General features: G+C 43.3%; 1 protein-coding gene across 9 annotated transcripts in view; it reads left to right on the top strand.

The window, feature by feature from the left end:
* Positions 1-23,840, top strand: part of EIF2AK4 (eukaryotic translation initiation factor 2 alpha kinase 4) — a 97,547-nt gene that overhangs the window by 44,359 nt on the left and 29,348 nt on the right. For 8 of the 9 annotated variants that reach the window (XM_023255502.2, XM_023255505.2, XM_045059556.1 and 5 more), the window contains 11 exons: positions 518-601; positions 2,498-2,620; positions 5,087-5,191; positions 7,849-7,903; positions 9,171-9,250; positions 12,385-12,486; positions 14,134-14,187; positions 16,686-16,922; positions 18,896-18,971; positions 19,464-19,585; positions 23,206-23,255. In XM_023255502.2, coding sequence (XP_023111270.2) covers positions 518-601; positions 2,498-2,620; positions 5,087-5,191; positions 7,849-7,903; positions 9,171-9,250; positions 12,385-12,486; positions 14,134-14,187; positions 16,686-16,922; positions 18,896-18,971; positions 19,464-19,585; positions 23,206-23,255 — 1,088 coding nt within the window. The remainder of the gene's footprint in view (positions 1-517; positions 602-2,497; positions 2,621-5,086; positions 5,192-7,848; positions 7,904-9,170; positions 9,251-12,384; positions 12,487-14,133; positions 14,188-16,685; positions 16,923-18,895; positions 18,972-19,463; positions 19,586-23,205; positions 23,256-23,840) is intronic. The other variant, XM_023255503.2, reaches the window with a different exon arrangement.

The raw sequence follows: 23,840 nt of genomic DNA, 5'->3' as shown, positions 1-23,840 counted from the left end.
GATAAGCAGTTACATTGAGGTGAAGGAGGGTCGACTGCATGAGCCAACATTTCTTAGGTACTTCCTTTTTTTAATTAAAATCACCTTAGACTCCTCTTGGTTTAAAGTTACAAATTGTAAATTTAACTGGGAATAATAGTATAAGTAACCTAATTTACTGCTTTGGTTTCAGCATTAGTCATGCATTGAGGTATTATGGGAGCACCAAGTTTATAATCCTGGTTTTACTTGGTTGAGGGCAACATGCCAGGGGACATTCTACTTGATGAGTAAAAGCCTCCAAGAGATTAACAGTCTTCTGCAGATAATCCTCAGGGTATTTAAATGATTCAAGAGTAGAACCTGATGGTTTGCACAACAGAGAGGTCGGGTTTTTTTTTCTTCGATAAAAAGGAAAAATGTTGAAAAATGCTCCCACAAACAAACTATAAATCAGTGCCACTGACTTGATGGCAGTGATGCTCGTGTTCCATTTCAGCTCCTGTTCTTGAGTTCTCATGTGTTCGTCTTGGATTAGGATGAAGACTGCAATGGGAAGGACAGTTACCATGAAAGTGAGCCATCGGCGACCACTGAGGCTGTGCACTACCTATATATCCAGGTAGGGCCTGGCACGTGTGCGTCTTGGTGACCCGGCAACTCCCAGTGGTTGCTGGCGGGTATGTTTCAGGAGGCTGGAGCCAGACAGTGGGCAGAAGAGGGCTCACCCGCACTGCCAAAGATTAATTGGCCGGAGAGGATTGTAACATGGCGCCCCTCCCCTAGCCTTGAACTCATGCTTTCTGTACCATAGCAGCACAGGGCTCTGGACTCAGGCTGCGTAAGTTCTCCTCCTGCATCCCCCAGTCACAGCTGTGTGAGCTCAGGCGAGTTGCTTCCGCCTTCTGTGCCTCTGGTTCCCCGTCTCGCTGTCTCAAAGACTTGTGAGAGATAGAAGAGGTAAAGACTTGTGAAAAATAGAAGAAGTAACATCTCTAGGGTAATTAGAACCATCTGAATTCCGTAAATGCCAGACTGTGCATGGACAGAACTTTCACTCTAACAAGTTGAATCTGGACAGGTAAGGCGTGATGCATACACATCTTTGCATGTGCGGAAGAAACACCAACGTGGCTTTAGGCAGAGTGTCCTAGAACCTCTGGCAGACAGGCGCCGTAGGCAAACCAGTTCCAGTGAGGCTTTACTGAAAGGAAAGCCTGCTCACGTGTCTGAGGGACAGAGTCCTGGCCAGTGGTGAGCTCTGGCAGCAGAGGGACAGCCACGTATCAATGAGAAAAGCTTGTCTCTCCCCAAGTGAATAGGGCCATGTGTCATTATTAGTATTTTCAGTCATATCTATAAGGAGGGAGATCTTTAAGTGTGAGACGCGGTACTGTGTGCCCGAAGTAGTGTTTCCAAAGAGACTAATGAGGTGGTTGCTTTCCTACAGTTGGAGCTGGTTTTAAGTATTCCCTAACATAAACGTCTTTCAGGTACCATACAGCACACATAATAAAGCATCTGTCCCCCGAACCACTAACTGAAGTATGTACTATGTGCCATTAGGAGGCTCTAGACAGGAGACAGAAGTATATAAGGGAGGTGCGTCCGAGGTGCGGTAGGATCATGGTCTGGGAGTCTCAGGCCCTCGTGAGGACTAGAGGAGGAATCAGAATCTGTAGATGGTTAACCTGAGCACGAGAGTGTATTCCTTTCTCTAAAATGGCACGTTCCTCTCTTTAAAAACAGTAAAATCTTTCTTCATGAGAAATCTCAACTCTGGCACTGGTTTGAAACCGATAGGCTCGTTTTACTAGTTTCATAAATCAAACGCTACGTGCTGATCTAAGATATTTAAATGATACTTCCTTGTTTTCTGATACATTAATATATAAGGAAGGGTGAGAAAGAGCCCTATCCTGAATGTTTTGATATTTGTAATGTTTTGCTCGAGACTTGAAGGTCACTGTCATGAATTCAAAGTAAAAATGATAGGGGCACCCAGCTGGCTCAATTGGAAGAGCATGTGACTCCAGATCTTGGGGTTGTGAGTTCGAGCCCCCTGCTGGGTTAGAGATTACTTAAAAATAAAATCTTTAAAAAAAAAAGTACAAACGAGAAAGACTAATGACATCATTAGATTTTTAATTAGCATTTCTTGGAAACTGGGGTTTGGAAACAGTCTTGTAAAACAAAATTTTGTGTAGTTCTCAGTTTTTTCATTATTTGAAAAATAATGAAATTATTTATCACAAGGTTTTAAACAAGTCTTATGTGTTTTAAGTGAACGATAATATGAAAACTAAAATGGTTATGCTGGGGTGCTATGATTATGCCTCTTTCCCCCCAGTTTTTTAATACTGTTGGTTTCTGTTTTCAGTGTAAAAACAAACCTTTCCTTTAACTATTTAAATTCCACAGCACAAGTTTTAAAATGGAAGATTACATTAATCGCCATTGTCCTCCTTAATTGAAACCCTGTACAGTCAAATGCTGCCTGGTCTGTTCTTGCCCCCAGATGGAGTACTGTGAGAAGAGCACTTTGCGAGACACCATTGACCAGGGACTATATCAGGATACCATCAGACTCTGGAGGCTTTTTCGAGAGATTCTGGATGGATTGGCTTATATCCATGAGAAAGTAAACTTTATAACATTTCATACCTGAAAACTTTATGTAAAACTTATGACAAAAAATACTGTGAGATTGGAGAAACACAGAAACAGAGGGTATAAAGTGTGAAAGTTCAAAGAAAACACTGAAGGTTAGGACAGGGGCCAGCAAACTGTGGCTATGGGGTCAAATTCCACTTCTACCTGCATTTATACAGCCTGTGCACTAAGAACGGCTTTTACATTTTTAAAGGGTTGTAAAAAAAACAAAAGAGAGGGGTGTCTGGGTAGCTCAGTTGGTTGAGCCTCTGGCTCTTGATTTCGGGTTAGGTGATGATTCCCGGGTTGTGAGATCAAACCCATGTCAGGCTCTGCACTGAGAGTGGAGCCTGCTAGGGATTCTCTCTCTTTTTCTGTCTGCCCCTCTCCCCTGCTCGCTCGCTCTCTCTAAATTTTTTTTTAAAAAATTGTTTTTTTGGGGCGCCTGGGTGGCGCAGTCGGTTAAGCATCCGACTTCAGCCAGGTCACGATCTCGCGGTCCGTGAGTTCGAGCCCCGCATCAGGCTCTGGGCTGATGGCTCGGAGCCTGGAGCCTGTTTCCGATTCTGTGTCTCCCTCTTTCTCTGCCCCTCCCCCGTTCATGCTCTGTCTCTCTCTGTCCCAAAAATAAAAAACATTGAAAAAAAAATTTTTTTTAATTGTTTTTTAAATCAAAAGAGGAAGAGTATTTCATGACAAGAAAATTCTGTGAAATTCAGATGTCGGTGTCTACAAATAAAGTTTTATTGGGACACGGCCATGCTTGTTTGTTTACACGTTGCCTGTAGCTATCTTTGTGCTAAAACTGTTGGTGGGATTGAGTAGCTGTGACAGAGACTGCATGGCCCTAAAGCCTAAAATATTTATCTGATTTACAAAGATTTCTGCAGCCTCTGGGTTAAGTGGAAATATTTGAACACATACCAAAAGCAAAGATGATTCCTTGAGTTGTTTAAAATAAAGGAAGAGTGTGGGGCGCCTGGGTGGCTCAGTCGGTTAAGCGGCCGACTTCGGCTCAGGTCATGATCTCGCGGTCCGTGAGTTCGAGCCCCACGTCGGGCTCTGTGCTGACAGCTCAGAGCCTGGAGCCTGTTTCAGATTCTGTGTCTCCCTCTATCTGACCCTCCCCTGTTCATGCTCTGTCTCTCCCTGTCTCAAAAATCAATAAACGTTAAAAAAAAAAAAATTTTTTTTTTTAAATAAAGGAAGAGTGTGATTAACACAGGCCCAGTTATTTGATTCTAATGGCTTAGTGCTGTCCTTCCTAGGAACATGGAGAGACCAGAAAGCCACCTAGCAAGAGTAGAAATGAGACTGAGAAACACAGCTCGCCACATGGTATAAGATGTCATTTTAGAGAGTTAGAGAATGTCACATCAGTGCACATGGTAACGGCACTGCTTACATTTTAAAAATGGGATTATCTAATGCATCAGTCAGTTTAGGTACTTTTTCCCCCTTTGCTTCAATTTTCTTTAACTTAAAATGTTCATACTATAGTGTATTGATACTAAAAAGCTAGGCCCGTAATTCATCTAGTTTATAAATGATTTTGTGGGGCACGATTTACAAGGTTGGAAATAAAAAGGAGTTCTAACGGCAGCCGTTAGAACTCTGTGGCTGTGAGATCACCTGGGTTCCTAGAAGTGTGCCCCGAGCCCTCTCCTCCTCTCCATCTAATCTGTTCAGCCTCTGTTAATCATCTACTGGGTGTCTAATACTGTGCCACACCTTGAAATGCAGACAGGCACGAGGATATGACAAACCCTATGCTTGAAAGGGACTTGCTGTGGTCTGAAGGAGCCACACTTTACCTTCACATGACAGCGAAGCGATCATACGATAAGGTGTTTTCATTACATTCTAATTATTTCCTGTATTAGCGTGCCTAAAACAATAAGCATCATGAGGATGCCGTCAGGAAGGGGAGAAAGCCGAGTTCACGTAACAGATAATCATTGGGCAAGTACTTAATGTGTGTGCTAGGGATGCAGGTTGAATTAGAATCACTGTGGAAGCCTTCATGGGTGAGCTGGCGCTTGGAACTGCTGGCACAATTCAAATGAGTGGAGAACACAAGAATTTCTTAGGAAAAATAGTGAAGAAAATAAGACGGGATGAAAACGGTGTGTTATCTCCCCAACCAGAGCAAGGGTTTTAGGGTGACAAAAGAAGAGAGACTGGGAACCTAGTGGAAGGGGCCCTTGAATGCCCCGTGGAACCATTTGGATTTGATCTGATCCAGGACCATCAGGAGGTAAACTGGGAGAGGGTGGCAAGGTCATTGGCAGGATGGTCGAGAGACCGTGCAGAGGCCATAAGGCCTGGACCAGTGTGGTCTGCAGGGGAACACCTCATCTGCTTCTCATTACTTGCTTGGTTGGCCTTTGAAATGAGGAAACAGGCATAACTATAAACTGTATTTGGGAAACCGTTCTTTGCTCTCTTCCATCAGGGAATGATTCACCGGGATTTGAAGCCTGTCAACATTTTTTTGGATTCCGATGACCATGTAAAAATAGGTGATTTTGGTTTGGCGACAGACCATCTAGCCTTCACGGTGAGTATTTTTCAGATTAGACTATGCCTGAAAAATGGCCCCGTATGCCTTCGTTATCCTCATAACTTTCATGGTTACGAGGTTCACTGAACTGTGCCATGTAATCTTCAGGAAATTTTGCAGGTCGGAAGGGGTGAACTACCACTGATCTTTTAGGCTTTGAAAGGGTGAATACATCTTGGTGAGGACGTTCCACTTGAGAGGTATAAAATTACTGGTTTGTGGATGAGAGGTCAAAGGCATATAATACTTGATGAAATAGTTTGCTAGTTTGGTCTACCATGCCAGGCACTACGCTAGATGCTTTACACTTGAGGAGCTTTTAGTTAATTTAGGGAAACAAAGCTAAAAACAAACAACAAACATGAGAAGAGCCAGTCCTAGACAACATGTAACTCAGAAGGTATTTATTTTATTCTTCACAACATTACAGAGTAGTTCTTTATTTTTTTTTATTTTTTTTAAATTAAAAAAAAAATTTTTTTTGACATTTATTTATTTTTGAGACAGACAGAAACACAGCATTAACGGGGGAGGGGCAGAGAGAGAGGTAGACACAGAATCGGAAGCAGGCTCCAGGCTCTGAGCCATCAGCCCAGAGCCCGATGCGGGGCTCGAACTCGCAAACCGCGAGATCGTGACCTGAGCTGAAGTTGGACGCCCAACCGACTGAGCCACCCAGGCGCCCCCAGAGTAGTTCTTTAACATGCAAAGCTAAAATAATGTGTAGTAAGAGAAATCGAGATATAAGACCAAAGGCACGAGAAAATTTTGATATAGTTATAAAGACCCAGAAGGGCGGTATAAAGAAACGAACATTTCAGATGGGCCTTAAAGGATGGGTGGGAGTCCAGCAGGCTGAGATTGAGGGCAGACCGGGTAGGGGATCCCAGAGAGAGAGAGAACAGCGTAAGCAAAGGCCCTGGGGTGAACAGACATGATTGGAGGCCAGCAGGCTGTCTGGTTGGTTAAAGCTATGAGTCAAACGGGAGCAGTGATGATGCTGGACAGCTGGGATTCTTCTAGTTGGCAGGCCTTAAGTGCCGGAGGAAGAGTCTTATAGTAAGACAAATTTGCTAGGCATAAAATCTCTAGCACATGCAGTTAATTTTCAAGGTGGTCAGAGAAAGAAAACAGGAATAATGGTGCCACAGGAGCAAAATTTCCAACTGTAGAAGCAAAACCAGAAGGTGAGGTTAGGAGAGGAGAGGGAGGAAACAGAAGGGGACAGTGAGCGTGTGGGCCTGAGTAGAACAGCGGGGCTTTTTAAATTTAAAAAATTTTTTTTATGTTTATTTACTTTTGAAAGAGAGCGAGACAGAGTACGAGTGGGGCAGGGGCAGAGAGAGAAGGAGACACAGAATCCTTAGCAGGCTCCAGGCTCTGAGCTGTCAGCACAGAGACCGATGTGGGGCTCGAATTCATGGACTGCGAGATACTGACCTGAACCGAAGTCAGACACTCAACCCACTGAGCCACCCAGGTGCCCCAACAGCAGGGCATTTTGAAGTGCTAAGACCAAGGAAGGCCCAGATGATGGCATCTTGATCCCCAAGTGAAATAATTTAACTTGATATCTGGAGGCTATAGTGTAGTGAGTAGATAAGGGCACAGGTTCTGGAGGCCCTGACCTAGGCTAGAATCCTATCCCTGCTGGTCCCTTGTGGCATGACCTTGGGCAGGTTAGCTAGTTAACCTCTCAATACCTCCTGTATAAAATGTACCTAATGGGGCGCCTGGGTGGCTCCGTCGGTTGAGCGTCCGACTTCGGCTCAGGTCATGATCTCGCGGTCCGTGAGTTCGAGCCCCGCGTCGGGCTCTGTGCTGACAGCTCAGAGCCTGGAGCCTGTTTCGGATTCGGTGTCTCCCTCTCTCTCTGACCCTCCCCCGTTCATGCTCTGTCTCTCCTTGTCTCAAAAATAAATAAAACGTTAAGAAAAAAAATTAAAAAATAAAATGTACCTAATGCTAATACCGACTTCAGTGTTGCTGGCGGGATAAAATGAGAATACAGGTAAAGCACCTGGAACAGTGCCTGGCATTTCCCTCTTGGGGAAGGCTTAATGGCATTAATGTCAGAGATGCTATTATGGATGGTAGTTCTTGTGACAGGAACCTGTGGAGTGACCCCAGAAGACAGTGATTTAGGGTAACTTGTGAGACGGTGCTGTCACAGGCACAGTTGAGAAAGGTGAGGCTACCTGATTGTTGCTAGCACTGACAGTGGCACAGATTTGGTGACCAGCCTCTAAGAAAGAAGAATACAAATTCACCCAGATAAGGAAACAGCAGTGGGAAAGTTAGAAAGTGAGTTTGTTGTTGTTGTTAACATACTCTTAATTTTCCGAGTAAATAGACTCTGTTTTGCCATTTGCAATGTGAAAATACATTGGTTTCTGTAAGCTATTGGAGCTTCCTGCCACGAAGAAAGAATTCTACAACAAAGTGCCCTTCTCCTTGATCTCATTGGGTTTCCACTGAGTCCTGCATTAGTAGGGTAACTAAACAAAACATACTTAAAGCTCAGAAAAAGCATTGTTCTAGTTAGTCTGTGTTCTGTGTATAATTTTTCAGTCTTCATTTAGAAATGGAGAAGCTATTCCTGTGGAATAATAAAGCATTTTAAGAGTGATATTTGAATGGCTTATATTTTTTAGGCTGATGGCAAGCAAGATGATACAGCAGATCACTTGATTAAGCCAGACCCTTCAGGTAAATCCAGAAGCCTGTATATGTAGTGTATTAAAAAGCAGACCACAAAGGTTTTGTATCCCTTATTCTCTCTCTCTCTTTTTTAAATACAAAACGCTGCAAATACAATGTATATAACCTGAGGCGTTTGGTTATACATTTATACCCATGAAACCATCATCTTAGTCTATGTCATGAATATATTCATAGTCTCCAAGTTTCCTCCTGCCCTATTATGTTTTTTAATTTTTTTTTTATGTTTATTTACTTAAGAGAGACAGAGCGTGAGCAGGGGAGGGGCAGAGAAAGAGGGGAACACAGAATCCAAAGCAGGCTCCTGCCTCTGAGCTGTCAGCACAGAGCCCGATGCGGGGCTCGAACCCACAAACCGCAAGATCATGACCTGAGATGAAGTCAGCTACTTAACTAACTGAGCTACCCAGGCTCCCCCTCCTGCCCTTCTATTTATTATAATAATAATAATCATAATAATAATGGTTATGATTATTAATTTAATTTTCTAAGAACACTCAACATAAGATCTACTCTTTGGAGAATTTTACATATACTATACAGTATAAATTTTTTTTTTCAACGTTTATTTATTTTTGGGACAGAGAGAGACAGAGCATGAACGGGGGAGGGGCAGAGAGAGAGGGAGACACAGAATCGGAAACAGGCTCCAGGCTCTGAGCCATCAGCCCAGAGCCTGACGCGGGGCTCGAACTCCCGGACCGCGAGATCGTGACCTGGCTGAAGTCGGATGCTTAACCGACTGCGCCACCCAGGCGCCCCTACAGTATAAAATTTCTTAATCTGAAAGCTGTTTTTCATCTGGAAAGATTTTATTCTAAAGCAAATTACAGTTAGTCATTAAATTAACAAAATCATGAAAATGCTTTAATTTTATCCCCTTTTTACTATGTTATTTGTTCTTCGGAACTCTGAGAAATTAGAGCTTTGGTTAGAGTAGTTGGCTCCCACAGGTAGATAGTTACGCTTTGTCTGACCCCACGTGGCAATGTGAGGTTACCTCATGACCTGGGCGTCTGGGGCGTCTGGGGTGCCGCCCGTGTGCAACAGCAAAGACCTCCTGTGTGGAACACAATGTGTGGCCATACATGACTTAGACGTAATGCCTTAGTGAATTGCATGCTGTTTCTTCCTCCGAGTACAGTGAATAGTTAACAGATCATGCTTCACTCTTAAACTTTTTTTTTTTTTTTTAAATAAAAATTTGCCTTACTCCTGTCGTTAGAAAGCCTTCCCTCTGCCTTCTTCCACGTAGGTCATTTGACGGGGATGGTTGGCACTGCTTTGTACGTAAGCCCAGAGGTCCAAGGAAGCACCAGACCCACGTATAACCAGGTAAAGGGGAAGGCTTCTGGGGAAAAAGAAAGGTCTCAAGCGTAAGATAACAGTAAGAGCATCAAAAAAAAAATTTTTTTTTAACATTTATTCATTTTTTGAGAGACAGAGACAGTGTGAGAGGGGTGAGGGGGAGCAGAGAGAGAGAGGAAGGCACAGAATCCGAAGCAGGCTCCAGGCTCTGAGCTGTCAGCACAGACCTCGACGTGGGGCTTGAACTCATGAACCGTGAGATCATAACCTGAGCCAAGGTCGGACGCTACCACTGAGCCACCCAGACACCCCATTAGTAAGAACATCAAGATCACAGTATTTGGGGTTTAGTTACCAGCTGAGATGTTCAGGAACATTCATTTCCTTGCTGTGTGTCCACATGCCAATTGAGGTGCCTATTCCCCAAAGCGCACGTGGTGCCCCCGAACAGTAACTGAAACTGGCTTTTGCTGCCAAGGACCTTACAGTCCATCTATCCAAAGAGGATTTGCACTAACCTGGTCCTAGGCTAGGCTCCAGGAACACAGGGAACAGTACAGTTGACTAATAAGACGGGTGTCTTATTCCAGCCCTTGGGGAGCTTATCCTTTGGGGATGAAATAGACAACAAACAAGTAAAAAATAAAGGAAAGAATCACAAATTGTAAAGAAAAGAAATGAACTCCAGTGACCAGAGTACAATAGGGAGCATCATCTTTAGATAAACAGACCATAAAAGGCTTCCCCAAGGGGATAGCTTTTAGGATAAGGGACAACCACAAGAAGCTGGGAGCTGAGAGAAAGGGTAAGCAGAAGAAATAGCATGCGTAAGGAGAGAACTGAGTGAGAGCTTGCTTGGCACGTTTGGGACAATCACAAAGATCGTCCGTGCGGCTGTAGCCTGGTGAGCTATGGGGGAGAGAGGCATGAAGTGAAGCTGGAAAGGAAGATGAGGGTCACATGATCCAGGGCCAGCTTAGCCATGATAGGAGTGTGCACCGGGAGCCAGTGAAGGGTCTGGAGCAAGGGAGTTCACTCCACCTGTTGCTGGAAGCTTTGCAGGAGTCAGGCGGGGTGGCTGCTAGCTGGAACTAGAGCGGGAGCAGTAAAGATGGGAAGCGTGCTTCCTGTAAGACACTGCGGAGGGGAGTTGACAGGCTTCCTGACAGAGTGGATGTTGGGTCAGGAAAAGGAGGGTATGAGATGGTGCTCAGGTGTCTGCTGCAGCAGCTGGGGGAAAGCTAGCTGACTGAGATGGGGAAAGACAAAGGGGGAGACAGCAGGAAAATTCCATTTGGGGGGCAGTGTTGAGTTGGAAATGCCTGATGAGAGATCCAGTTAGAGATTTCCAGTAGGTTGTTGAAGACTCAGGACTTGAGTTCAGAAGAAAGGTCAGACTCAGAAGTATACATAGAGTGATCACCCCAAGAGGGATTGAAAGCCATGGGACTGGATGGGGTCACTTAGGGCAAGAATGTAGAGCTAAATCTCAAAAATAGACTAGGCCATTCACATCAGAGCATATTTTCAGGCTTGCAGTAAAACCCAAGTTTGGGTTTCCATTCTGACAGAGATCGCTGGGTAGTGACATAGAGTTAGGCCTCCAAATACCCAGCAGGGCCAGGGTGTGGGAGGTGCGCGCGCATGCGACATGGGCATGTGAGGGCACCTTTAGCCTCACCTCTCTGAGTTCAGTTTGCAAGGTGTAATGAAATCCTTAAAGGGGCTCTATCCACCCTTTGGCCCAGCAGCTCCCCCTTTTGAAAGCTATCCAGAGGAAACAACGACATCCAAAAAGATGGGTGTGAAAGGGGTTCATCACAGCATTATTTAGAACAGTGAAAAATAATGGTGTTTAAAAATAAATGGTTAAAGGGGCGCCTGGGTGGCTCAGTCGGTTAAGCGTCTGACTTCAGCTCAGGTCATGGTCTCACGGTCCGTGAGTTCGAGCTCCACGTCGGGCTCTGTGCTGACAACTCAGAGCCTGGAGCCTGCTTCGGATTCTGTGTCTCCCTCTCTCTCTGTCCCTCCCCTGCTCATGCTCTGTCTCTCTCTGTCTCAAAAATAAATAAAAACATTTAAAAAAATAAAAAAATGGTTAAATAAATTCTGGGGACTTCCATGTAATTGAATACTGTATGTCATTAGTATCATGTTTTAAAAGCCTGTTCTAGAAAAATGCTATCACGTTGAAAAATATTCTCGCTATCTTAAGGGGATAAAAGTTACAAACCATAGTATGGTTGTAGTTTTATAGGGGGTGCGTGTATGTGTGTGGATGCGTTTAAAAACCAGCAGGCCTGTCTTAGACCAGTAGTAAATATCCTTGAGCAGTGGCATTAGGGGTGATTGCTGTTTTTCTTGGTGCTTTTCTGCATGTTCACCATTTTCTACAGACAGTGTGTAGGAAATGCCACAGCCAGTGTGTTGGTTTCTAAGACTTGGGAGATCACTGGTAATAATTGGATCCTCCCCTACTAATCGTTGAGTCCAAATTCATGCAAGAGTTGCCCTTGAAAGTGGCTTCTGTGCCTGTGTGCAGTTTGCCACGTACAGTCTCCCTCTCGGCAGGGTGCCCCTGCCGGCTGCCTCAGGCACATTGCCTTCCACACTGCATCCTCCTCTTGCCAGCTCCCTACCTGAGACTCTGTGCACTGACTTGCCCTTTTGCTTTTTTACTTGCCCTTCCGTAGTCTCTTAGAATTAGTCGCATGATCTTTCTGTTGCGCCATTTTTCTGTCCTCATTGGTATGGCTTTGCAATCAGTAGTTGACCTCTGCCATCAACTGCAGATTTTGGTCTGCGTTTCACTTTTGAGATGATGCGTAAGGAAGCAAAGCCAAGCAAATTCCTTGGACAGATTTCATTTGTCCTTGCTCTTTAGGGATCACTCTCAGTGGTCAGCCAGTGATTTTCTATGTCTGTGTATATCGCTAAACCAATTTCAGTGAATTTTCAAGGAAAGCATTGAGAAATCACAGCAAGTATTTTTTCTGCACTTTATACCTATAATTTTTTTAGAAAAAAACAAGTTTTTTCTAGTGTGGCTTGTTTTTCCCTTAGTAAGCCTTTTTCCAGCTAACAGTGCTCATCGTATAATTCGCTGGTAAATGACACGTTCATATCAAGGCTGTCTAAATACAGTTCTTTTTACTCCTTAGAAAGTGGATCTCTTCAGCCTGGGAATTATCTTCTTTGAGATGTCCTACCACCCCATGGTCACAGCCTCAGAAAGGATCTTTGTTCTCAACCAACTCAGAGATGTACGTATCAGATGTTTTAATGCCTCAACTTCCAGTAACCCAAATCTTAGCGTGGACATCAGAATTTAATGCAGGGTACCCTTCTGGTATTTATAACATGGAAGAGGCAGTTTCACTATAATCTATATTTCGAGTAAAAGGAAATCTACCTCTGCTTACACACTTCCAGTCATGAGAAACTTTCCCCAGTTTTGTTTGTTTTTGGAAATCCTACTTGGAGAGATTGCTAGGTCATAGTTACTTTTAAAAATTATTCTTAGAGATTTACTCTTGGTTTTAAAACAAAAGAAGAATCCAAAAATTTTGCATGATATTGATGTAGTTGCAATGGTGGGAAATGAGTTATAAGGATAATGGAGATTTAGTTCTAGAAATGAAAGGTTCTAACCAAAAGGACATGGTAGTAATGCCTCAGGAATACCCCTATGGCCAGAAATTTAAAAGGGTCTGGGGAAGATAGTAGCCACTTGAATTTTTTTCCCCAGGGAAATTTCCCTTAGTGATTTTGGGATTAATCCTTGCCTCACCTATTGCCCAAACTAAAAGGAACCAATGTTAACAGTGTGTGAGGCCCAGGATGCCCATTACAAACAGCTTTAGGACAAAGTGGAGAGCATCAAGGTTTGGGTGAATGGGGGTGGCTTAGATTTGCCTGTTCATGAGCAAAGCAAAGAGCCGTCTATTTTCCTGAGCTGAAATCCTATCCACTGTGACTGAGAATAGTCCTCTAGGTATTTTTGAAAACTAGAATTCTTTTATTGCCAGTACAGCATGGACCACGATGTTCACAAAGTATGGAAGTAAATAAAGTGATTACCATGTCCTTGCCTTGACTTGGAATGCTGTTCTAGGATTATTTCCTTGATGAACTGCCTTTCTTTAGTCTAAAGTTCATGTTTGTTCCCTCATTTGAAGAATATCTAAGCTGTCAAGTTGATGCTATGATTGAAATCTTATTTACCAGAAAGGTGGGAGCTTTTCAGGAGATACGGGTTTTAAGTATTAATGTTTAGTTTTTGTTGTTGTTGTTGTTGTTACTGTGTGTTGGTGCTTTGTTGTTTTTTTTGTTTTGGGTTTTTGTTTTGTTTTTTGGGTTTTTTCTTCCTCTTTTCATCTGTGTGTTTTTTTTTGTTTTTTATAAATTTTTTTTCTTAAGTTTATTTATTTTTGAGACAGAGAGAGACAGAGCATGAACGGGGGAGGGTCAGAGAGAGAGGGAGACACAGATTCAGAAACAGGCTCCAGGCTCTGAGCCATCAGCCCAGAGCCCGACGCGGGGCTCGAACTCACGGACCGTGAGATCGTGACCTGAGCTGAAGTCGGAAGCTTAACCGACTGAGCCACCCAGGCGCCCCTCATTTGTGTGTTTTATAAAGCTACTTTGTCTTCCAATGAAACCATTAGATTTTAAAATACTTTGTCCTCAGATGAGGTGCTTTCTATCATCTGGCTCTCATTTGGGTAAAATTTGTGTTAAAATAATATTTATGTGCTTGGAACTGTGGGCCTTGGGCTTCAAGAAGGTATCACTTCAGTCTTTCCTTGCTTTCATTTTTATACTCGATTTTCTTACGTCTGGTGAATAAATGCTTTTTCACTGTGGCAGTTTGCCAAGCACTTACTGGTTTGAATATAATATTCTTTTAGCCCACGTCGCCTAAGTTTCCAGAAGACTTCGATGATGGAGAGCATACAAAGCAGGTAATTCTCTGACACTTCTATTACTGTGTCTTCACCCTAGGATTTTAATTACTGTTTTTCTTCTTTTTCAATTAGTACTGTTCTGCCACTCATTCTCTCGTGCCCTGGGAACACCGTGGCGAAAAACATCCAAAGATGAAATGCTTTAAATGTTATTAGACTCGAAATACACCATAAAAATGCCAAGGACTGGCACAGAAAATTAACCAGCTACAGGGTTCTTTTGTGTGGTTCATTGTGCTTTTGAAGTGCTGTTTGGAACCTTGGCTTAGCTGTTGGAAAAAAAGAGAAAGCTTGTAGATTTCATTATGTTAGAGAAAGCTTGGAACTTTTTAAGAAAAGAATACAGTTTAAAACTATAATTTCATTCAGTTTTGTAGCTAAAGTAGCTCCGATTGTAGAGGAGAAGACTCAACAGTCTGATGATAATAGTATTTTAAAGTAAAATAATTTATCCTCCATACTATAAACACCTGAGTATGTGTATATGTAGCTCATGTCATGGCTTATTTGGCATCCAGCTAATGTGAATGAGTAATTATTGGTGAACCTGTGTATTGTGCTTCTGGTGTGCATTTCTTCTTAGTGTTTGGTGGTTTATCTTGGTGAAGCCTTCCTTGGTTGATAATCCTGGCATATGGAAGTTTATCCTGACTTTTCTTTATTATCAAGGCAAAATCGCTTATTTAAATTATTAGTGTTGAGAACAGAAGCTTCGCTAGAACATGGCATTAGTTTGCGATTTCTTGCTTATTGGCTATGTATCTGATTGGATGAGTCACTTATCTAGATTTTGATTTTCCTCACCTGTCAAATAAAAGGATTAAGTGCCCTTTATTTATATTAACACTAATGTTCTGTAATTTGGTAGTATTAAACAGGACATTTATTTATGGCTGGAGGAACCCGTTCTGCCTCGTCTGTTCCATTAGCGAAGGACCATTAGAAAATTCACTGCGTTGTGTTTCTGCTGCTTTTGTTAGCTCTTATCATTGATTTGAACGGAGTCGTTTCCTGTGTTTCTGGATGTCATAAATAAATGTTCATTTCATAGCCTTTCCCTGTAACAAAGTCTTCTTACTCAGTATTTCCACGTGTTGGCAGCTGTGGGGTCTGTCTTATTAAACTACAAACACAAGAGCAACTGTACCAACCATTTCTCTCAACGGTGATTGCTCACCTCCCAGAGGTACGTACTGGGTACCCGAAAGTATTTGTGTCTGGGCCAGATAAACATGGTCCCCGAACCGCAGCCCGTGCTGCCCCCCACATCATAGCTGTTGCTTTTTATCTGAAAGGAAACAGCATAGAAAATGCATATGTACTGAATATGATACAATTGTTGCCACACAACAGAAATCGAGCATTGTAATAGGGTCTGTATTGCTGAATATGGAATTGTTTTTACCAGTTTAAATTAAAAAACTTTTTTAACGTTTATTTTTGAGAGAGAGAGAGAGCATGCGTGTGTATGTGCACACAAGTTGGGGAGGGACAGAGAGAAAGGGAGACAGACTCTGAAGCAGCTTCCAGGCTCTGAGCTGTCAGCACAGAGTCCGACACGGGGCTCAAACTCACAAGCCGTGAGATCATGACCTGAGCCGAAGTCAGACGCTTAACCAACTGAGCCACCCCAGGCACCCCTTTACCAGTTTAACTTTTCATAAAAGTGGTGTCTTGTTCATTCCTTTCTTTTCATTTCTTTTCTTTTTTTTTTTAATTCATCCTTTCTTTACATGTGTTTTTCTTTCAGCCTAAGACAGCAGTAGGAGTTAGGAGGGCTGCAGAGAGAGAGAATATATTAAGAATCTGTAATTAAAAAATGCTTAATAAGATTCATCTAAAAATTGACATCTTTCTGATCTCACTTATTCCTCTCTTTATAAGTCCTTAGTGTAAACAGGAGAATTAAGGACTCATGAAGGAACCTTTCAAGGTTCAGGGTGTTCTCACATAGTTCCCTGCTTAATGACGTAGTGGCTTTGAGGTCATAATAAATGAGTAACATAAATCAAGAGAATTCCAGGGAATGACCTTAATACAGATAACATAAATGGAGAGGAAAAAATTAGAACAAGATGTAAGGATGCCAGCAGCTGCTCTGCATTATAATTTTTACTAAAATTAGGCATCTAGGGATTATTATTTTCTGTTCTTACACCTGTTTTGATGAAGTATTTTGTGTCTGTAAGGCCTAAGTTCTGCTTCTGTGTTGTTGAGTTGAGGATCTTCTGGTTGTTCATAACAATAAAATGTAAAAAGGGCCTCTGCCTTTTAAGAAACACTTCTATTGTACTATCTCACAACTCTGTGGCCAGAATGAAGTGCCGGGCGAGAAATGACAGCTTGAGTGATTTCACAGCTACCAATTACAATGCACCAACTCAGTGCGAGAAGTGTGGTGTCTTTTCTTTGACCTGAATCAACCACCAGCTTGTCAGAATTCCAGAGCATCTTCTGTTGCATCCGGTCACCAGCGTGCCTGACTTTCGTTACAGAAATCTGTCATCTCCTGGCTGTTGAACCATGATCCCGCCAAGCGGCCCACGGCCACAGAACTGCTCAAGAGTGAACTGCTGCCCCCACCCCAGATGGAGGAGTCGGAGCTGCACGAAGTTCTGCACCACACCCTGGCCAACATGGATGGCAAGGCCTACCGCACCATGATGGCCCAGATCTTCTCCCAGCGCATCTCCCCCGCCATCGATTACACCTACGACAGCAACATGCTGAAGGTGGGTTTGAGCTCAGCTTCCAAAAGAGAGCTCAGCTTGGTTCACAGAAGGGGCAAGTCAGTTCCTTAGTTTTCATGGATTCCTTTAATGCCTCCAGCGTATGTTCTTATTCTGAGGTCCGTATGTGCAAAATAGGCACATATGTATCATTCTGGGAAGAGCTGTGCTTTTTTTTTTTTTTTTTCTTTTTAAATGTTTATTTTTTGATAGAGACAGAGACACAGTATGAGCAGGGGAGGGGCAGAGAGACAGAGACAGAATCTGAAGCAGGCTCCAGGCTCTGAGCGGTCAGCACAAGCCCGTCGCAGGGCTCGAACTCATGAACCATGAGATCATGACTTGAGCCAAAGTGGGACGCTTAACCACCTGAGCCACCCAGGCGCCCCTGGGAAGAGCCATACTTTTAATTGCTTAACTCTAAGGAGTTCCTGACCCATGCCCTTCTCCATCCACCTAAGAGATTAAGCAGCAGTGCTTTTAGAGACTGAGCCCGGGCGCAGCTGCCCAGAGCTGAAAGCGTCTAACCCGTTCACATCCATATGGGGTCAGTTGCTCCCAATACTGGCTGCACCTGAAGGTATATCTGAGAGGCCCTTGGGCACTTCTGACGCTTGGGCCCTATATCCGATCTACTGACTTGGAATTTCTAGGTGTGAGGCACTCCAAGTGTCTCCTCTTAAAATCACCCCGGGTGGTTTCTGAAACATTGCCAGGTTTGGCAACCTTCAACTTTTTCACTTTTCCCTCTCCTCCCCTCCCCGCCCATTCCATTTTAAACAAAAACAGTCTGGAACAATATAGCAAAATGTTAAAATTTGAAAAAGTTGCATGGATGAATAACATATTTGTTATTTTCTTTGTAAGTTTCTGTATGCTTGAAAGAATGATGTAATTTTAGAAGAGTAGTAAAGTAGTGGTAAGGATTGTGGAAGATTAGTGTACTTATCAAGGGCCAAACCAGTTTTTGCTGGCTGGCAATATGAGAAAGATACGGGATTATAGGTGAGTTGTTTATTTTTGTCATTTTTCTTGTTGGTTCTTTCTAAATTTTCTCTAGCAAAATGGTGTTACTTGTATACTAAGAAACAAATGAAAAAGCTCTTTATAAAATAGATAAATGCCATGTAGCTTTCAAGGGGCCCACCATGGATTACCTTGGTATGTGGGAGGGGGCCTGATGCTATCAGATGTCTGATTGCTCTGTGACAGTTGCATCCCCGAGAATCCTTGGGGAGAACGTGTTGTGTGAACAGCTCTATCTGAAAGGCATATTTCTTTTTTTTTTTTTTTTTTTAATTTTTTTTTTCAACGTTTATTTATTTTTGGGACAGAGAGAGACAGAGCATGAACGGGGGAGGGGCAGAGAGAGAGGGAGACACAGAATCGGAAACAGGCTCCAGGCTCTGAGCCGTCAGTCCAGAGCCTGACGCGGGGCTCGAACTCACGGACCGCGAGATCGTGACCTGGTTGAAGTCGGACGCTTAACCGACTGCGCCACGCAGGCGCCCCCTGAAAGGCATATTTCAACATGGTTACGAATCTGGACGGGGCGCCTGGGTGGCTCAGTCGGTTAAGCGGCCAACTTCGGCTCAGGTCATGACCTCGCGGTCCGTGAGTTCGAGCCCCACGTCGGTCTCTGTGCTGACGGCTCAGAGCCAGGAGCCTGTTTCAGATTCTGTGTCTCCCTCTCTCTGACCCTCCCCCGTTCATGCTCTGTCTCTCTCTGTCTCAAAAATAAATAAATGTTAAAAAAAAAAAAAATTAAAAAAAAAAAAAAGAATCTGGCCTTTGAGCTGTTGGTGGCCTTCTTCAAGATGGCCCCCCTGAGCATGCTCAAAAAGGGACTCATTGTTGACATCCCTTTTGTGGTCCTAGGGATAAGCAATGTAGTATTTACTGCAAGCTACACATAACCATTTTAAGAGAACTTTTTAATTTGACTTTTGATGATGTGTTAATTGGTCATATTTTAGGGCACCTTCTCAATCCGTACAGCCAAGATACAGCAACATGTGTGTGACACCATCATCCGCATCTTTAAAAGACATGGTATGTCGTTTTTTAAAAAAAATCCTAGGCCTTCTCAAAAGGTGTTCTGTTGTATCATTAGAAAGTACTGTTAATTAAAAAAAAAAAAAAGTACTGTTCATAGATTTGGGTGCAGCCATATTTTACCTTTAAATTCGGTTACAGGCACTTGACATCATGTGACATTTAGGCTTATTTTTAACACTCAACTTATTGAGAGGAGAACATCTGAATATTTACGATTTGAATATTTAGGCTTGCTACTAAAATACAGTTGGTTCGTGGAGTCAGAAATAAGATGACTAAAAAAAAAAAAAGGGGGGAAAGAAGGAAGACTATGTTAAACTTAATAGACGAGCTGTCCGTTAGTGGAGTTAGAGAACCAGAGAGAGCCTGGTGATGGTTTCAGCAGCCACTAGCAGATACTTACCTGTCAGGTTGGTGTTCGTTTTTAGTTGCCTCCCAGGAAGAATGAGAACATGATGATTTGTTATTTTTTCTGACTTCGTGTAGGAGCTGTCCAGCTGTGTACCCCACTCCTGCTTCCCCAAAATAGGCAAATATATGAGCACAACGAAGCCGCCTTATTCATGGACCACAGCGGGATGCTGGTGATGCTTCCTTTCGACCTGCGGGTGAGGCTGGGAACGCCCTGGGACAGGCCAGCTATCATGTCCGGTCGCGGGTGGCATCTGTGTGACAGGTTGACCCTTGCCCGTCATGTTTTCCCCTAGGCTTCCATTCTAAATATCCCCTTTAAGAAACACATTCTTGAGGGAGTTATTGCGGTGAGAGCATTACTGGAATTTAGTGCACGTTTGACCTTGTGTACATCCACCTTGCTTATGGAGCAAGTACTTCTGACCCTAGGATTGCCACATCTGCATCTCATTGTTGAGCTCTGCCGAGGGACCACCGCAGGTGGACCTGGCCAAGTCAGACAAATAAATGCATTTTTTTTTTCTTTACCTCCTAACTAGATCTTCCCTAACTTCCTAACGTGTTAATGTCGAGAACAATGAAATTCTTCTAATTGCAAGCGCGTCTGATAATGAGGTGTGCTGAATTTCGCTCATGCTTGCTTTCTCCCGATCCCTCGGGGTTCCCTTTGACAGCAGTGACTGGTTAGGCCCTCCTCTCGTGCTGGTTGCTGACAAGCCGTCTGCAGCACTGAACATGCCTAAGGCAGACAAGGGTGTGATTCCCCTCATGCGCAGAAATCACAAGTAGGGAGATGAGCAAAAGCTGTAACCAGTCAGTTCTCAGAAGAGAAATTGCGCTGGGCTGATAAACTTCGGAAAAGATGGTCAGCCTCTTTTAAAGTTTATTTTATTGGGGCGCCTGGGTGACTCAGTCGGTTAAGCTCCGACTTCGGCTCAGGTCATGATCTCATTCATGGCTCGTGAGTTTGAGCCTTGTGTCGGGCTTTGTGCTGACAGCTTGGGGTCTGCTTTGGATTCTGTGTCTCTGTCACTCTCTGTACCCTGTGCACCCACCCCCTCCCCAGCTTGTGCTCTGTCTCTCTCAGAAATAAACACTAAAAAAATTTTTAAAATAATAAAGTTTATTTTATTTATTTTGAGAGAGAGAGCTGGGGAGGGGCAGAGAAAGGGAGAGAGAGAACCCCAAGCAGGTTCTGCGCTGTTAGCATGGAGCCCTATGTGGGGCTTGAATTCAGGGACAGTGAGATCACGACCTGAGGCAAAATCAAGAGTTGGATGCTTCACACACTGAGCCATCCAGCGCCCCTACAGTGCAGATTTTTAAACTTGAGCTCCCATTCTGTAAGCTAATACTCAGTCCTCCCAAATAAAAAGTGAGTACCTTTGAGAATTTGACCCATAGTTAATGGTACTGGGTCAGATCTCTTGGGACAGTCAGACAATGATTTTATAAGTTGTGGTTATTATTAGCGGGTGGTTAAGAACTTATAGAAGATCATGGAAAAGTCAGGGAATTTATCATAAGAGATTAGACCCATTTTGACTGCATTATCATACATGATACTTTAAAAAATTCAGTCAGAGACGCCTGGGTGGCTTAATCAGTTGAGAGTCCAACTCTTGATTTTAGCTCAAGTCATGATCCCAGGGTCATGGGATCCAGCCTTGTATGGGGCTCCCCACTGAGCATAGAACCTGCTTAAGATTCTCTCTCTCCCTGTCTTTCCCCCTCCCTCCCTCCCCTCCTCCCTCTCTCCCTCTGTCTCCGCCCCCCCTCAGCTCCTCTGCCCCTCTTGTCCTTTCGCTTTCTCTGTCTCAAATAAATAAATTAATTAAAAAAAATATTCAGTTATTTGTATAATTAATATTATTTATAGTAGCCAAGATATGGAAACAGCCCAAGTGTCCACTGATAGTTTAATGGATAAAGAAGATATGGTATATACATACAGTGGAATATTGCTCAGCCATAAAAAGAATGAAATCTTGCCATTTGCAACATGGATGGAACCAGAGGGTATTATGCCAAGTAAAATACGTCAGAGAATGACAAGTACCATATAATTTCACTTATATGTGGAATCTAAAAACAAAACAAAACAAAAAACAGACTCTTAAATACAGAGAACAAACTGGTGACTGCCAAAGGCAGGAAGTCGGGGGTGAGGGCAGGGGGAGGGAAATGGGCAAAATAGATTAAAAAAAAATTCACGGGTAACTAAATACAGTAAAACCTTGGATTGTGAGTAACTTGTTCAGTGAGTGTTCCGCAAGACAAGCAAACATTTCTTCTTCTTCTTTTTTTTTTTTAAATATTTTTATTTATTTTTGAGAGAGAGAAACCAAGAGCATGAGCGGGAAAAGGGGCAGAGAGAGAGGGAGACACAGAATCCAAAGCAGGCTTCAGGCTCTGAGCTGTCAGCACAGAGCCTGACACAGGGCTCAAACCTGAGAACCGTGAGATCATGACCTGAGCTGAATTTAGATGCTCAACAGACTAAGCCACCCAGGTACCCCATGAGCAAACATTTCTAATAAATTTTAACTTGATAAATGAGTGATGTTGTGCATCATGAGGAGTACATGATGCCGAATGTCACATGATCACAACTGAGACAGTGGTTCTTGAAATTCGCTTTGAGGGGCGCCTGGGTGGCGCAGTCGGTTAAGCGTCCGACTTCAGCCAGGTCACGATCTCGCGGTCCGTGAGTTCGAGCCCCGCATCAGGCTCTGGGCTGGTGGCTCAGAGCCTGGAGCCTGTTTCCGATTCTGTGTCTCCCTCTCTCTCTGCCCCTCCCCCGTTCATGCTCTGTCTCTCTCTGTCCCCCAAAAAATAAATAAACGTTGAAAAAAAAAATTAAAAAAAAAAAAAAAAAAAAAAAGAAATTCGCTTTGATACACAAGTGCTTTGGATTACAAACATGTTGCCAGAACTAATTATGCTCACAAACCAAGGTTTTACTGTAACTTGTGCTGATCTTACTGATTGCAGTTTGGCATAATAAAATTGGGCAGAGTGTGTTTAATTAAAAGCGAGTTTTTCTCGGGGCATCTGGGTGGCTCAGTCAGTTGAGCTTCTGATTCTTGGTTTTGACTTAGGTCATGATCTCAAGGTTTGTGGGATCGAGCCCAACATCGGGCTCTGTGCTGAAATTGCTGGAGCCTGCTTGGGATTCTCCCCCCCTCTCTCTGCCCAGCCCCTCAAATAAATAAACTTAAAAAAAAAAAAAAGTTTTTCTCAAATTTAAAAACCTAAGAAGTGCCACAGTGAGTAAGGTTGGTAGCATGCCCCACAGTAGGTCTCCTGCTGACTGACCGAGTCAGCAACATTTCAAGGAATGTGAATGATGAGCAGTGCCCAACTCTGAATAGACTAAAAACCACTGAGGCATACACTTTGTTATTTTTTTTAATTTATCTACTTTTTAATTTACATCCAAGTTAGCATATAGTGCAACACTGATTTCGGGAGTAGATTCCTTAATGCCCATTACCCATCTAGCCCATACCCCTCCCACAAGTCCTCCAGCAACTCTCTGTTTGTTTTCTATATTTAAGAGTCTCTTATGTTTTATCCCCCTCCCTGTTTTTATATGATTTTTGCTTCCCTTCCCTTAAGTTCATCGGTTTTGTATCTTAAAGTCCTCATGTATAGATATTTGTCTATCCTCAGAACGATATTTGTCTTTCTCTGACTGAGTTGTACACTTTAAAAGGGTGGACTTTATATCTCAACAAAGCTGTTCTTAAAAAACCAAAAAGAGTGGGTTTTGGCACATTTTAACATCGACCTTTGAAACTTTGCTTTTCAGGTTCCTTTTGCAAGATACGTTGCGAGAAACAATATATTGAATTTGAAACGGTACGAAACAATGGGGGTTTCAGTTTCATTTGGTGGATGTGGGAAAGAAGCCAGAGGAGGATGTTTTGTCATCTGTGCTCCTGACACAGCAAAGAATTTGGGGTTTGAATTTGGGGTTTAAAGTCATGAGCTTGGAGTATGATTAAAATACCCACCCACAGTACCCCTTTTAATAAAAGAGGGACACAGACTGTCGGCCTTCTCTTTAGAACAAACGTAGCAGTTGGGCAGGCACCCCGAAGCTCCTGCAGTCTATTCTGTGCCTTCTAACGTCCCCAAGCAACACAACTAATTATTTTCACAAATGGTTGCTTGACAAAAACATCTGGCGGCTCTGGATCACAGATGGCCCCTTGTAAACCTTAATTGGAGGGACAAACGGCCAGTGGTCTCTGTGTGAAAACTGCCGACGCAGGTAACTGAACAAAAGCTGCTTGTAGAGAAGTGGAGTAAACCCAGCAGGAATGCTGGATGCCGAGGACCTCCAGGCACTTGGCAGTGGAAAAGGTTTTTCTGTACATTCAGCTGCCACAGGGGTCAAACAGCATGATCTCCATAAATTGGAGCGGTATTGTTGCCAACAAG

Source organism: Felis catus, chromosome B3 (genome assembly GCF_018350175.1).
Source record: "Felis catus isolate Fca126 chromosome B3, F.catus_Fca126_mat1.0, whole genome shotgun sequence".
Taxonomy (NCBI): Eukaryota; Metazoa; Chordata; class Mammalia; order Carnivora; family Felidae; genus Felis; species Felis catus.
Note: the sequence above shows the minus strand (reverse complement) of the source record. Positions and strands in the feature narration are given on the sequence as shown.